This window comes from Biomphalaria glabrata, chromosome 15, assembly GCF_947242115.1.
Source record: "Biomphalaria glabrata chromosome 15, xgBioGlab47.1, whole genome shotgun sequence".
Lineage (NCBI taxonomy): Eukaryota > Metazoa > Mollusca > Gastropoda > Planorbidae > Biomphalaria > Biomphalaria glabrata.
This window is the reverse complement of record NC_074725.1, coordinates 21,213,274-21,229,007: the sequence shown is the minus strand read 5'-3', so window position 1 is coordinate 21,229,007 and position 15,734 is coordinate 21,213,274. Positions and strand designations below refer to the sequence as shown.

Genomic DNA, 15,734 nt, shown 5'->3' with positions numbered 1-15,734 from the left:
TTTTTTTGTTTTGGTTGGTTTGTTGTTGTTGTTTTTTTTTTGTAATTTGTTCCAATCTGTGTCTTATGTTTGCATGTTTGTATTTGAAAATGTGGTGCTATAAATATACTGAGTTCAAAGGTTATGGAAGCTCGTAGAATTTTTTTTTAATGTTTTTATGAAGATAATGGGATGTACATATCGGGCTACTTCTTCTTGAGTTCATAGCAAGTGTCAACATTGCTAGCAAAACGAGACCCAGGGTTTGATACTTATATACCTCGTGACCCATACCCATTAACAACGTGATTAATAAACGTAAAGAATGCACTAGAAATTCTTTAAATAATTAAATCACAATCTTTTTCTTCTCGTGTCGAAAAGTCACGTAATCTTTGGCTGGCTGCCTTGTCGTGCGATTTTGCGCGCTGGATTGTCGTTCGGACTTATCGATGGTCCCAGGTTCAAACCCTGCCTGCTTCCATCCCCCGTCATCCGGCGGGAGGTTTGGACTAAGAAGTAAATTAGCTTCCACTCTGAAGGAACATCCGAAACATGTAAAACATTTTACAAAAATGGATATGATGATTCGTTGCCCATGCGAGTTTACAACTTGATTAATCAACGTAAAGAAAGCATAAGAAATCATTTAAATCATAAAATCAAAATTTATTCTTCAAGTGTCGAAAAGGCATGAAATTGCTTGCGGCAAATCTGTCTCTTTTGCTAGTTTACATAAAATCCTCTGACGTAAGAGGTTCTTTACAACTGTTGCATCATCTGTCTCTGGCTTTAGATAATTGTCCTCTCAATCAGTATATCCTAATACTAGCATCGTACTTTTACTGTTAGGTCTACTATGTTGTTTTAAATGTAGGATATGCGAATAGTCTATATGATTCAATAAATAGAAATGTAAAGCTCAAGTATTGCAGTTATTTAATGTTATATCTGAATACGGTGATGCGATGCATGAAAAGGAAATGATACTTTTTGATTAACAGTTCTGTAACGTACTCTTTATAGTCTAGGTTGGTATCAAGCTTGTTATGGATACATTTTGTTTTTGTTTTTAAATTGTAAAATATATAGTGTAAGATTTTTATATAGGCCTATATTATTAATACATATTAAATAAATATTTTGGTTGATAGGCCAATGTGTATGCATTAACTGGAGTCAACTGCTAATCAATACATGAAATGTCATGACATATAGGTCAATATTTGTCCTTATAATTGTTGTAGTAGCTTTAAGATTTGGTCTAAAAAAAATAAATGAAAATGTAATTTTGGATTGTTGTTATTGTTGTTGTTGTGTTGAACCATAAACTTCAAATACAAAAACAAAATGTAATAAAATACTCAGAAAGACACAAAGATCAAGGCACATTCCTCGTCCAATATGCTAGGACAAATTTGTACAAATGCTCCGTCTTTCCTAGTACTGTTAGAGCATGGAATGGGTTGCCTGAGCCAGCCAGAAAAACCAATGACTAGATGCATGACGCGTTGGACGTAATCATCTTCTTTTATTTAAAGTAACGTCTGTATTTTATAAGATAAGAATAACATTAGAAGGACCCAAGTGAGAACTGGTGGTTACTTCAGTGTATCAGAAAAGATGTGTTGATCACGTGGTCTGTATCTGAAATTCCCGAACAAGGATTCTCAAAGTGGCGCCCTAATGGAGACTTGGAGACTTTCATGAGAAAGGAAGAACAGTCAGAATCGAGATGCAAAACAGTACCCCCGAGTTCATTGCACTTGTCACGAATGAAAGATAACCTCACCAACTATTTCACGCTACACACGCCGTTCCTCAAAGGGGCAGTTTCTCCATTCGCAGATACCCTCATAGACGTTCACTTGAACAGTGTAGAAATGTGTTTATTAACATCAATATGCTAAAGAATCGAAAAAGAATGAGCAGAAAATATCTAAGATAAAAAGTTACTATTGCTGGAAAAATAATAACAGTAAAATTTAGAAAAAATTATAAATGTTTTCTCACAAGCACTAGAGACTCACCAACGTTACGATGACAGCAGTTATGAATGAACAGACTCAACATAAGACGACAAAGATACTGACTTATATCTAAATACAAAGAGGCTTTGCTAAAGTATGAGATAATCTTGACAGCATTAGTTTTACTGAACCTAAGTATATTAAATTACCGTCAAACAAGTAGACTTGATGTTCTTTTGAGTGTGTAGCCAGCTCTTCTAGGATGCGGACAATCAAACTAGGTTTCCAAGTTATTGAGAAAGCAGTACTTGACCTTGTGAGTAAGTAAGATCCACTTTCAGACCTTGCGATCTATAGTGCAGATGATGTCATGTTTATTTGGCAATGGTTAACGAGCAGCAGAATGACCAACCGTCTTTGCTTTCCCCAACTAGTGTCAGGTACCAGTTAGAGTTGGGTGGACTCAGGGGAGCCCTAGAAATCTCGAAATTCAAAATATAGTTTTTTACTTCTATCAATTAAATTCAGCATTTCAAAATATGTCCATAGGGCCTTAGCAGTGTGCAGGGCCCTGAGCGAGTGTCATATGCGGTCGTATGCGGGGCACTAAATATATATCGTACCACATCACGCTATTGGGCTTGTGCGCCTCTAAAGCTGTTGGTGAAAATGTTGATTTGTCTCTACCATTGGTCTCTACTTTCTCAATCGAATTGTTTTTATTTCTTGCGTCGTACTCTTTGTCTGACAATTTGTCTCTTTGTTCCTTGAATTTCTATCTGAAACGTCCAGAAAATAAAATATATTAGGGACATCTGCTCTTTATGGCTTGCAGTCCAGGATGACAGAGAAATATTTAGCAAGTTTGATTTGATCAATAACTTTTTCTTTTACTTCAGATGCCATTAGGTTCTTAAGCTCGTTTTGAATCCTATGTCCGATTTAATGGTCGTGAGCCACGGCGTTCTTAATTAGTTAAAGATGGTTGAGTCGAATTTGGCCAGCATCTCAAGTTATTCTCAACCAAGTCTAAAATTGACTGTTGTTTGGCGCATAAAGTATAACTGTTCTCCCACGAAAGGCTTGTTGTTAAGACTGCGCGCCAATGCAGTTTTTCTTTTGTACTTTGTTCTAGCATCGTGGTATCCATTGTGCTACCACTGGACATTCTGAGAGCTCAATCCAACCACGCTGACACACATTTAACGTGAGTCACCAAAAAAACATCGTGCTGCCGAAGTTTATTACCAAGATGCTTCCAGTGGCAGTAGCCTTTGTTTGCTGATTGGCCTCCAGTAGCTCTCGTGCAAGGAAAGCAATAATCTGTCTTTGGTCTTGCCCCACTTGACACCCCATACGGCCGCTACTGGTCATATGATAGGCGTTTCACACAACATGAAATTCAGACATGGGTGTATTGCATAATAAGTACATGTTTTCTATGTATATAAATAAAGTATTAAAAGTAATATTGATTTACAATACTAATGTACTATATTACTGAAATCTAAATTTTATTACAATAAATAAAAAAATATTTTTTCTTGTAAAATCATTTGAAATAAAAGAATTAAAAAACATTTTAGTAATATTATGCTGTGGCGTTACTATGGGGTACGGGAGTGCGGTCCGCACCGGGTGACACCCGTTTGGGGGGGGGGGGAGGGATGACACCCAAGTGGAAAAATGCTGTTGGCAATAACAATTTTTAAAAAGTGTCAGTGGCTAAATATTGGGACTTGTTTTTCACAATAAATAAATATAAATAATAATAAATCTATGTACATTTTTTTTTTATTTCGGCTTAACATAATTTATTATTTATTAAATTCTATCAAAAACTTACTTTCATCTGTATACCAGCTGAAGGAATACTGCTTTGATTTAGAAAATATTTTTATCGAATCTATTTTGTAGAATCTATTAAAGTAGTAGCTACTAGCTAGAATCGTAATACAACGATGCAACTAATAATCACTGTTTATCAAATGTCGACATTCTTCAGGCATAATATAGTACACAATCTCAAGAGCCATTAATATAAATTCCGCAGAATTGGAAAGTAACTAAGTGGCTCTTGACCGTTGTAAACATGATGACGTAATTTCAGAAGTTGACTGTAAAAGAAGCTCTAGCCAAGATTAAAGGAAATACTACGATGCGTCAGTCGACTTTATTTTATTTATTTTAGGGGATTGTTCTTCCTGACATGTGCCAATTTCACAGGATTTACGAAGGAGATTATCTAGAGCAAAAGGAAAATTACACCAGTTCTCGATAGAATGATTCTATACGAGGCTTATTAACTGGAAGGAAATAGTCACTTAATAGCAAAAAAAAAATATATATTGTTTTTGTTTCAATACTTCCATCAAATTCTATAGAAATGAAATAGAAATGTGCTACTTTATTTAGTAGGTGGTGGAAATAAAGTATAAAAGTGAAATATTAAAAGACGTATGAAGAATATTCTTCTGGATTGGAAAATAAAGGCATCCAGCTACGAATACAAATAGAAGGGAACTCGTTGATTTAAAAAATGGAAGGATATATTGCACAAATTGTTTCTATAAAACCAGAATAATTGACATTTTGTGACCATATCAACGACTTGTCTTGATTGAATAAAGAATTTCCTTGAAATGATGGAAATGTCAACAAAGTCCATAACTGAAAGTACATCTCAAATGTTGAAAAGTTTATAGACGTTTTAACAAACAACTTTTAAGTCAGAATGACCTTTGCATTTTGTTTGACAGCACAGCTCACAGAAACTGATCAGATTTAGAAGTTATAAAACTTTAAGGTAGAAAACAAGCTGATGAGATGAGCCTAATAACTTAAAATGTCTAGGAAAGGGTCGAGCTTTAATGTAGGATGTGAAAATGCAGCTTCATTGTCTGGAACTATTGAGGAGTACAGAGAATTGTATAAAGCAACAGAAAATCTATTTAATAGATGTGTTTAACATTCGCTTAATGTATGTGGTCAACATTCTTTTTTTTTTAGAAAAATGGCTCTAGCCTAAAATGTTTTAGAACAATTAAAAATAGCTTTACCTTCTTACATTGTTGCCACTAGAGGCGCAGCTTAAGATCTATCCGTTATTTTAGTGTGTTAGCATTATTTTGCTTATTTTTGTGATTCAATTTTAAAAAATACAAACAAAATGTCAGGCGAGCAGTTACAAGATGCCGAACGTACTATTTAGTAGTCGGTTCTCCTTTCAAACCTTGCGGTCAATAAGGAAGATGATGTAAAGGTCATCTGTTTCTGTGGTCAACGATCAACCGATATTAGAGATGGGTGGACTAAAGATAAAAAAATTCAAAATCTCAGCCTTCACCAGGACCCTCGTTCAGAAGAGAAACTATATATATCGATCGTTTTTTTAATGCTGAGCTTCTACTCATGCTAGAGGCAATCATTAATGTAGCAGATAAACCCAAAAGTCTTTATTTCAAGAACCGACGAAGTATTGTAGATGTGAAATTTCAAAAGTATTAGCGTAGGCCTAAATAATGATTCTCTAAAAGACGACATTTAAACAGATATACATTGATTGAGAAGTCATTTAAAGACAGCAACATTTTAGATCGACTTTAACTTGTATTGGTAAATTTTCAAGTCTTAAATACAAAAAAGGAGAAAGCATGGTAATTTACTTAAGGCCGCATTGTTGTAAAATAGATAAACTGTAATAGACAACGAAATTCTAAATTCGAAATTATAAAGTGAACAATTAAACGAAATAATTTTTAGTACGCGATTCATGAATGAATATAGATCTAGGCCTATCTCAACTCGGCTTCGCAGCTTTCGTAAACGAATGTGGTCTCTTAAAAATGCTTTAGAAAACCAAATTTGAATGTTTATTTGATCAAAATATAAAATGAATGGACTATAATTAGTATGTTCATGTGTTAAAGTATAAAACTATCTGTGCGAAGAGAAGTTTTATCATCTTAGACTTGAATTAGAGTTTTAGATCTAGGGATGGGATTATAAAGTAAACAATTAAACGAATTAATTTCTAGTACGCGATTCATTACGGTATTGTCTAATAAAAGAATGTTTGTCAGGAAATCTGTAATCACAGATATAACGAACTAATTAACGTAAAAAATGCTTTTGAAACACAAAATTGAAGGTTAATTTTATTATATAATGAAATCAAAGGATCTTCTTTTGTATTTTCATGTGTCAAAGTAAAAAACTAACTGAGCAAAGTGTATTTCTTAAAATTAGATCTAGGTCTAAATCCTTTCTATCTCTTCTCATGTCAACATTGTAGACATGACCTAGATCCATAAAATACTATAGCTTTAATAGAGTCGGACAAATTATTTTTTTAGGGTCTTAAGTTTGTTTTAGGGCTAAAATACATACACTAAGGTCTAAGTTGGTACCCAAGAAACATTCCTGCCAAGTTTTATCAAGATTGGTCAAGCGGTTTTAATGTCTATAAGTAACATACATACACCTCACATTCTACTTTATAGTATAGAAGATATAGCGGGGGGTTCACCAAAAGTAATCGTGGCTACGCCCGTGTTTTGAAGCGTTTATAAAAATAGAAGGTTTATAATCTTGTTAGTTTCAAATTTTTAGCGAATCACATAATTCTCTACAGATGGCTAATCTCCCCTTAGCTTAGTACACTTTCCATATAAAACAAAATTCATTAATTAATAAGTAAAACTTTAATTAATCCATGTGTTGTCATAGACAATGATTAATTATAAAAATTTTATCCGAGAATAGGAGAAATGAGGCAAGGCATTCCGCACAGACCGACATTTAATATAGAGATTATATGCCTTATAAAAGCAATGTTGTAAATTAGCGTTATACATTTGGCGGCCAATGTTTACACTGCGCATTTTCGTTGCTAGTAGGCTATAATTGTCTGTCTGTCTAATCGATAGAGCGGGTATTCTGTGGCATTTTGCGTCTCGAGAGACGATCTTTTCCCTTTGCAACTTCTTGTGTGACTAAAGAAGGAGGCCAATCCTTGATGCACAGCTGCTATCGCAGGTTGGGCATTTGTGATCACCCTTCTTTCTGCTTTCGTAGTGTATGGCATCAGCAATGTGAGACCCTTCCTTATACCCATAAGTATAGTTTTGGAGTAGCGGTCTATCCCTATTTTGTAATGTTATACTATATTTTAAATTTTCATTCAACTTACTTTCACTTAGCTAACTTTGCATAAAATGACTTTTAAAAAAGAACTATTTAAACTTTCAGAGATCTGGAAGTGTGTGAGACTTTCAACTGAGTCCAAGTCTTGGTCATCTCTGTCGTCCGAACATGTCCCTAATTGAACGGGCATCACCCAATCATGTACAAAATTGGGTTAACTTGTCAAATTAATTCAATTGTTATCCAGGATGATCTCCCCATGCATCTAAGTTTAGCCGTAGATTAAATCATTTTCCGCGAATAGCAAAGGGAGATTATGTCTGAGGTGCGATTTATGCAACACAATATATCATGTTATTGGCGCGCGTTTTAACTATCTCTGCCGCAAGTAATAATTAATAAAAAAAATATATTGATTAGAAAAAAACAGGATGAAGCCGCCTTACACACAATAACACATTTAGTCTTCGTCTTTGGTAAAATAATTACTAGCTAATTGGCCACACGGGGAAAACTGTCCAATTTCTAGGAAATCATTAGAGCCATTTTCAAAAACCGTGTCCAGATTTTCCCGATGAATTTGCAAGCTGAATAGAATCTTATAAAAAGTCATAGCTCCATAAAGGATATTTATTTTTACTTATTAACATTTATAAAAGTTCCAAAAGGAAGAGGCAGCCATTGATCTAATGTTATTCTTGTCTCCCCTGTCACGTATAGCGCTCCAAAAATAAAAAGGACTGTATCTTGCACGAGCTAATTGTAACAAAACAGTTTTATGGAAATCTGAAAGTGAACAATGTTTGTTTCTTTTCAATTAAAAATTCAAATTGCTTAATTTTTTGTATATGTCTACCATTTTAAAAACAATATAAAGAAGTCTTATATAGATCTAGTTTTACAATTTTATTTTTAAAACACACAATGTTTCGCAGTTGTAGTATTTTGGCCTATCAAAGCACAGAAATCTATAATAAAATATTTTACGTAAAATAAGTTTTTATAGCTCTTCATTTTTTTTTCATTATGCATATCACACGGGTCGGCCGAGTGGGGGGAGGGTGTGTGTGATCGACCTAACGGCCCCCTCCCCCCCTCCCCGGATCCGCCAGTGGTTTGAACTCCGGTCCATCTAGACAACAGCCCAGAGCGCATCCCACATGACCAAGCAGCCATCCTAAATGAATCCTATTTCAAGAAAGAAAACTGACATGGTTATGTATAATGGGTGTGTGAGTGGGGGGGGGGCATGCATGTGCATTTAGCTCTAGGAAAGAGAAAAATAAAAAAAAAAAGGGGGGGGGGGCAACAAAACAATTATTTGTAATTGAAGAAGATTTTTTAAGAAAGGGGGAGGGCGAACACGGATTATCCAAATCTGACACTGTCAATGTCCTAGGAAGAGACGAGTATATAAGGGCCAGTGCCTGCTAGCACAAATACCTCATCTCTCAGTAAAACTTGTCACTTTTAGTTCTGAAACTTGAAACCCAAGAAAGTAAGTGATTGCTTGTTGTTGTATATTTTAACAAGTGCCATACTTTACTAGAGACTAGACCTTTTATGACTACAATAGTAAATTATTTATTCATGTATTTCTATATGTATACGTAAGACAAATGCCATACAACTCGGTAGATCTAGTTCATAATATGTATGTATAGTGGTGTGCCGGTACCCAAATAGGCCGGTAGGACCACTGTAGGCTAATCATCTTCTTTTTGAAGTCACGTCTGTATTTTATAAGATAAGAACCTCATGGATGCCACTTAGGCACGTATTAAATTGTTAAAGGTTTATTATATACTGTTCTCTTACAAAAGGGGCCCTCTGAGTGACGTATCAGTATTAAAAAAAAAATTTTTTTACAGACTTTACTAGAGCCTTTTAATTCAATCTAACACATTTTCCGAAATAATGTAAACGTCTACATCCGTAGATAGTGCTACTAGATCTAGTAGGCTTCATCTTTTTAGGGCCTACATAGCCTACTTAGTGATTAAAAAGCAAAAGACCCATATTCCTTATAAGGAAATAGTGTTCACCGTATGGATATGTATAGCTATCGAAAAATTATCAAACTTAGCCTATCATAATGATTTTTAAGACAGGAAGACCTAGAATTGGTTATATAATATTCAGTTCATGGTATAGCAATGCCCGGGGCGGTTTTTATTCCCAGTCCGCCCGTGATATATATATATATATATATATATATATATATATATATATATATATATATATATATATATGTCTCTACTTTTAATCAAGAAAGCTTTAATTTACTTTAGTACATTTGATGTTCTCATTGTAACGTTGTGTGGATATATTTACTTAATGGAGACAAATCTATAACTAGCTAGCTTCTTGGTGTATCCGGTGTAGGAAACAAGGAAGTATAGACAAGTGGAGCATAGCTAAACAGCCCACAGGTTGTGACGTTGCAGGTCAGTGATGAGGTCTTCTATAACGAATGGTCCTGCACCGAGGGTTCCCCCCCCCCCCTAAACTTTGACGTACTGTTAATGCTTACGTTTGGAACATGGACTTGCTGTCATTGGTCTGACTGTATTCCTATTCTTCTTTCAGTATCGAAGTTTACCGTAAATCTAAAAGAGGGCGAAGAACATCTAGGCTACTTCGTTCTCTTTTATCTCAGCAATGTCTGTCAACCTCATAGTAAGTTTCTTGTTTCATTGCAGACATGAATTGCGTGACAGCGTGCCTTTTTGCAGCCTTCATTATGACCTGCCTCTGCATGACCTCAGCAACCTCATCTCCTGATTGGTTCATTGACCAGGGTATTGACGATAATGGCGGGGATTTTGACATCACAGAAACAGGTATAAAAATATTCTTGTGTATTTTTAATATTCACTTCTAGGTGTCGACATACCCCCCCCCCCAATTCCTTTTTTTTTTTTAAATCCGAACAATGTTCAATCAATCTCCAACTACAGTGTTAGACACACCTTAGATTGAAATTCTCATGGCACAAGACGCAGAGGACGACCAAAAAAAAAAAAAGAACATGGCGATCAGTGCACTAGATGAAGCCGAGAAGACAAGAAAGAGCTGGGAAGCAATTAAAAGTCTAGCAAGAGACCGTGGAGAGGGGCGTGTTTTAACTGAGGTCCGATGTTCCGTGAGAAACACAAAGGACAGATGATGAGGAGGAAACTCCATTGATATTTTGCGTCTTATAATGTGTTTCTAACGTCCGTCTTGTTGAATCATACCTTGCCCGCTTCCTTATCACCTCGTCGAGCGGGACTTTTCGACTTTTCTCTTACCACAAATGTTCGTCACTTAATTACTTACTTACTTACTTACTTACTTACTTAGGTCCTCCGGCGCCGTTCGGCGCATTGGGCAGCAAGCTGTCTCCATAAAGATCTGTCGTTGGCAATGTCTGAAGCCTCCTCCCACCTGGTGTCCACTGTTCTGAGGTCCTTCATGAAGGTGTGTCGCCAACTAATACGAGCACGTGCCTGTTTGCGCTTTCCTCGTATTGGCTTCCATGTTATCGCAACTCTTGGTGTGCGTAATTCATTTTGACGTAGAACATGTCCCGCAAACATCATGCGACGCTCTGTCACAACCTCACTAAGTGTTTGACTCCCAAACATAGGATTTCCTTGTTTGAGACCCGATCTGTGTAACTGACTCGTCACTAAAGGAGTGGGCATACTATTTCCACAACTTATTGCCAGAAGCTTCAGATTTTAATTTAAAAATATAATCAAGATAATGCAAAGGCAAATTAGTTTCACATGTAGTAAAAATGAAAGGTGTACTTGTACCTGATTTTACTAATCACTCTGAATGTCCATCAGAGAAACCTGTGCTCCATGGAATCGACGCTTCTAGTTGTGCCAGGTTTCTTCTTCTAAAGTTTCGGTTGTGTCCGGGCTTTTTCGGTGCATGGACCAAAGGTTTGGAACATGCTTCACTTCATTCAGGATTTTGAAAACATTTTAGATAGTTGGTCATTTAAACTCTCGTAACTATGTCTGCTATGTTATACAACTTTGAGCATACATTCTGTTTGTTACCAGCGCTACCTAAATGAAATTAATATTATTATTATATTTAAAATACTTTGACCTCTTGTCGTCTGCTTCAGTATTTGACTTTGACCTCTTGTCGTCTGGTTTCAGTATTCCCTCAGAAAACAACCATGGGCGACGACGTGGAGACACCAACGTTTACCAGAAATCGCAAACAGATGGCCCACATGAAAATCACTTCTGACATCTACAATGACAGGCTCCGGGGTGGCTCTGAGCCATCCGTCAAAAAAATCAACCCTCGTTTCCTTAGAGGTAGAGGTGGAGTGAGAGTAGCCCAGGCCTAGGTTTTGAGAGATGAATCATTCATGGCCTTAGCGTGTTTTTATATCAATAAAACATGATCACACTAAAACAAATGTTGCATTTCTACCTAAATAACCTCTGTTGTTTGTTTATTACGCTGTTTTTTTGTCTTGCTATATTATAACTTGAAGATACATTTTACATTTTGATGATATTTTGCTTTTATTAATGATTGGAGGACATTACGAATGTGACTTATAATATCTGCTGATACTAAATATATATATACATATATTGTTGTAACTCTAAGGTAAGCACTCAACGGAAGTCAGGAGGTAACAATAAACTCGGTATTTATTTACATTTACAAACAGGCATGGACTTCAGCTATTAGTCCCAGAGTGTCTTATATCAAGTGACACCAGTCCTTTCCTACCTAACTCAATACAGACCACTGACACACTTCCCAGTGCAGCCCCAGGTCCACAGTTCATAGATAGCACAAATGACGTCCTCTCGAGTCAAGACAGCTTAGACTTCCATCACTTTAGCCGGATCTACAACAGTCCTTATTCCTGTCTAAACATGTCTTCTCCTACTTGTGTTGAATGGCGCTCTGATGCGCATAATCAGTGTGGCTCTGGAGCGCAGTTACAACAATATATATATATATATATATATATATATATATATATATATATATATATATCAGTGGCGCAGCATCCGTGGCGCCAAGGGGTTCAATGAACCCTGGCCCACGACCAATAGGGGCCCACAACTGATTAATAATATCGTTTTATCCCATGCTTTTAAGAATGTGCGCTTATAATACTGTCTCTAATTCAGTCACAAGAAGCACTGGCACTTGATTTCCAACATCAATTCGGTCCAACACCAAGCCGTGTTTATGCCATCTCCCATTTACCTCGAGCCTGTCTTTATGGTCCCTTAAGCTATGTCTAATTCAGTCTCTAATTTGTGTGCTATCACCCAGATTGCTATCACATTTGAAAAATTATTAAGTTCCAATTAAGAGTTATACCACACATGCAGTCCGCACAGCTTTTCAGATGCTCTTAAAAGAACTGGATATCGCTTTAGTAAATCGTCTACACGTTTATTTACAGGGAAAATGGTCGTCGAGTCTTCTACTCAAAGCGTCTCTATTCTGCCCTCTCTTAAATCCGGCCCTGCTGCGATAGCTTACAATCAAAGCATAAGATCCTGCCTGCTAACTCTTGTCTGAATAGATCCGACGTGAACATTACCTCCCCTATGATTTTATATTTTCAGACTTTAAACAAAGAGACAACAACATTATGTGTTTCTTTTCATGCTCATACCGAGGATGGACGAACAAAGATAGACTGGAATAATAAATAGCGCTGCCTAGAATTAATCTTGTTTTAAGAAGCACACATTACTGAAATTAGGTTACATACCAAAGTAGCGCTGACAAAACGGTGTCTGTATCTCATATCAAATATTTCTTGATCTAAAAATCATATTTATCTAGAGGCAGCAGAGGTTTGAATTCCGAGTTTTCCTTCTCCATCGGGCAGGAGGAACTCGTTAGCTTTAAGTGGCAACCAACCTTTTGTCCTACACGCTAAGCTCCTGAACCTTCTCACTGACATCACCTCGGGGGTGGGATGGGGCGGGGGCGCGAGACAGCAGATAGATTGGTCATGAGGCCATAAAGTGAAAATCTGCAAAATCACTATCAGATTTGACAATTTGTTTCAGAAGAGAAATGAAATAAAATATAGATTCCAGAAACAACATTTTAGACACATGCAGATCTCGGTATTATAAAAGACTAAAGACTGAATCTTTTATTTCAAAATAAAATACTGCACATATTTGAATGACTGGTTGTTGAGCGTCTCGCTAATAACACACAAGTCCAGGGTTCGATGCTTATACTAATCAATTTTGTCAAGGACAAATGAAATTTAGATGTTAAATGTTTTCTTGGAGGTTCAGCGAGTGCCGATTTAAATTATTCCGACAGCGGATTCCAGCGGTGGTTGATTTTGAAACCAATACGATGCCATTGCCCATACATTCTCGTCGTATGACCTCAAAACCATCCATTCGAAGTTTTTTTTTTCTTGCGGTGGTTGATTTTGAAACCAATACGATGCCAATGCCCACTCATTCTCATCGTATGACCTCAAAACCATCCATTCGAAGTTTCTTTGTTTGTTTGTTTCTTTCTTTTCTTGCATTGGTTGATTTTGAAATTAATACGATACAAATGCCCACTCATTCTCATCGTATGACCTCAAAACCATCCATTCGAAGTGTTTTTTTTTTTGTTTGTTTGTTATCAGTTTGAAAGTCTAACCTACAAGAGTGACAATGAGAATTAGTGTTTTCTATCAAGAACTGATGCCAACTTTCGATGGCTAAAAAGGTTCTCACTACTTAAAAAAAAATAAATACTAATGTCTAAAGCTAATATCAGAGATGACGATAAAGTCAAGAAACACAAGAGTCAATAGTTGTATCAATTCTTGTCTCACACTTCGGACACAAATTTGTATTTGAAATCGATAGGCTGCATTGATATATTGATCTAGAACTAGGCGTTAACCACCAACATTGTAAATATTTTAAAAAGAAGTAAGTTGATGTTTATTAATATATCAAGTGGCCTACGTTTCATACGACAGTGGGGACTATAATATGTAAAAAAAAAAAAGTAATAATAATAATATTATAAAGTGTTTTCTTTAACCTGTGTGATTCCAGAACTGCACGGATCCTAGAGACCTACGTCACCAACTAGTCAGTGGCGTAGCATCCATGGCACGAAGAGGTTCAATAAAACCGGGCCCACGACCAATCGGAGCCCATAGCTGTGGCGAAGCAACCATGGCGCGAAAGAGTTCAATACGCTTGGGCCCATTACTCATGGCCAATTGGAGCCCACAACTTAGGAAGAACATTTGTTTGTTCATTTAAGTCGTTTAACTCTATTTAGAAGATGTAAAAACATTGACTTTTAAGACATTATTACTTATATGCAGTCCAAACTGAATCAAACATTATGACATAATTACTTATTTTTTTAAAAAAGGTACGATCTCTACATTGGAATGTCTTTACATTTAGATTACTCATTTTTTGTCACACACTAAATTTGTCTTATTGGTTGGAGGGGGGCCCACCAAGATGTACTTGAACCCGGGTCCGCGGGTACCTTGCTACACCACTGAATTATATATATATATATATATATATATAGTCTTCTCTTTCTTGAATCATAAATAGGGTCTATAAACACTATATTGATTTTTAAAAAAAATTACAAAAAGAGTTTTTGTTATCACACAAACTCAGAGGTGGCTCGGCAAGGGTTCGTAATACAAGTAGGCAGACAGGTTTTGACAGAAGCTAGGAACTACAACCTACCAACAAACACAACCTATCTCCCTCCATACATAAATGTTTATTTGTAACATGATTGCCTCCCATCACTCTTGTTTTTAAGATCTAAACAGACGGACAGACAGACTACACAAAAATAATACCAGCTTTTCTCTTACGAGTAGCGACAAAAAATCAATATTGCAGCAATTCTCTCAAAACCGAAACGCACTTTTATTCAATTTATGCAAGACAAAATCAAATAAAAATTAAGAAACAAAAATGCCTTCCGACCAAATGTGGTTGTGATTGGTGTGTCACGTTGCGCTGCAAATGTGACAGATTAGCCTAATATTAACTCCAGCATTAAGCCCTGCTTTTTTTGTTAAATTAGCATTTCTTGCGATAGTCTGCCAACTAAGAACAGAAAATTGGTGTCTGATACACAAAACCCAAACTCATTCCCCTTATAAGAAATTCGGGAGATGGGTTAAGATTTATATACCGAGCCCATTCTCTGTCAGGAAGTATTAGTATTACTCGATGATCGATAGGTACCTACCTGGGTACACATATGGCTAATAAGCTCACTCTTAAGCAATAAAAAACTACAGCAGAGACTAAAAGTGTAAAAGCATAATTCTAACCACTGATTATTTTTAATATTGCTTTGCAAATCCTCCTGCTATGCTCCTATTGCATGTTCAGTGCACTCTGGTACAAGATCTATAGTGGACAGTGCACTCTGGTACAAGATCTATAGTGGACAGTGCACTCTGGTACAAGATCTATAGTGGACAGTGCACTCTGGTACAAGATCTGTTGTGGACATTGTAACCTGGGAGACGCTATTTGCCAGGCATTTAGTTTAGGTATCCAGCAAACGTTTAGTTAAAATTTAAATTCCAACTGTGTGTACATCAGGACTCAAACCCAAGCCCTCCTTAGT

At 36.3% G+C, this 15,734-nt stretch overlaps 1 protein-coding gene across 1 annotated transcript; it reads left to right on the top strand.

Moving 5' to 3' along the window:
- Positions 1–8,456: 8,456 nt before the first annotated feature.
- LOC106071684 (uncharacterized) lies at positions 8,457–11,523 on the top strand. The gene is made up of 3 exons (XM_013231841.2): positions 8,457–8,592; positions 9,797–9,937; positions 11,255–11,523. The coding sequence occupies exons 2-3, from the start codon at positions 9,799–9,801 to the stop codon at positions 11,449–11,451; spliced, it is 336 nt and encodes a 111-aa protein (XP_013087295.2). The 5' UTR covers positions 8,457–8,592; positions 9,797–9,798; the 3' UTR covers positions 11,452–11,523.
- The last annotated feature ends 4,211 nt before the right edge of the window (positions 11,524–15,734 follow it).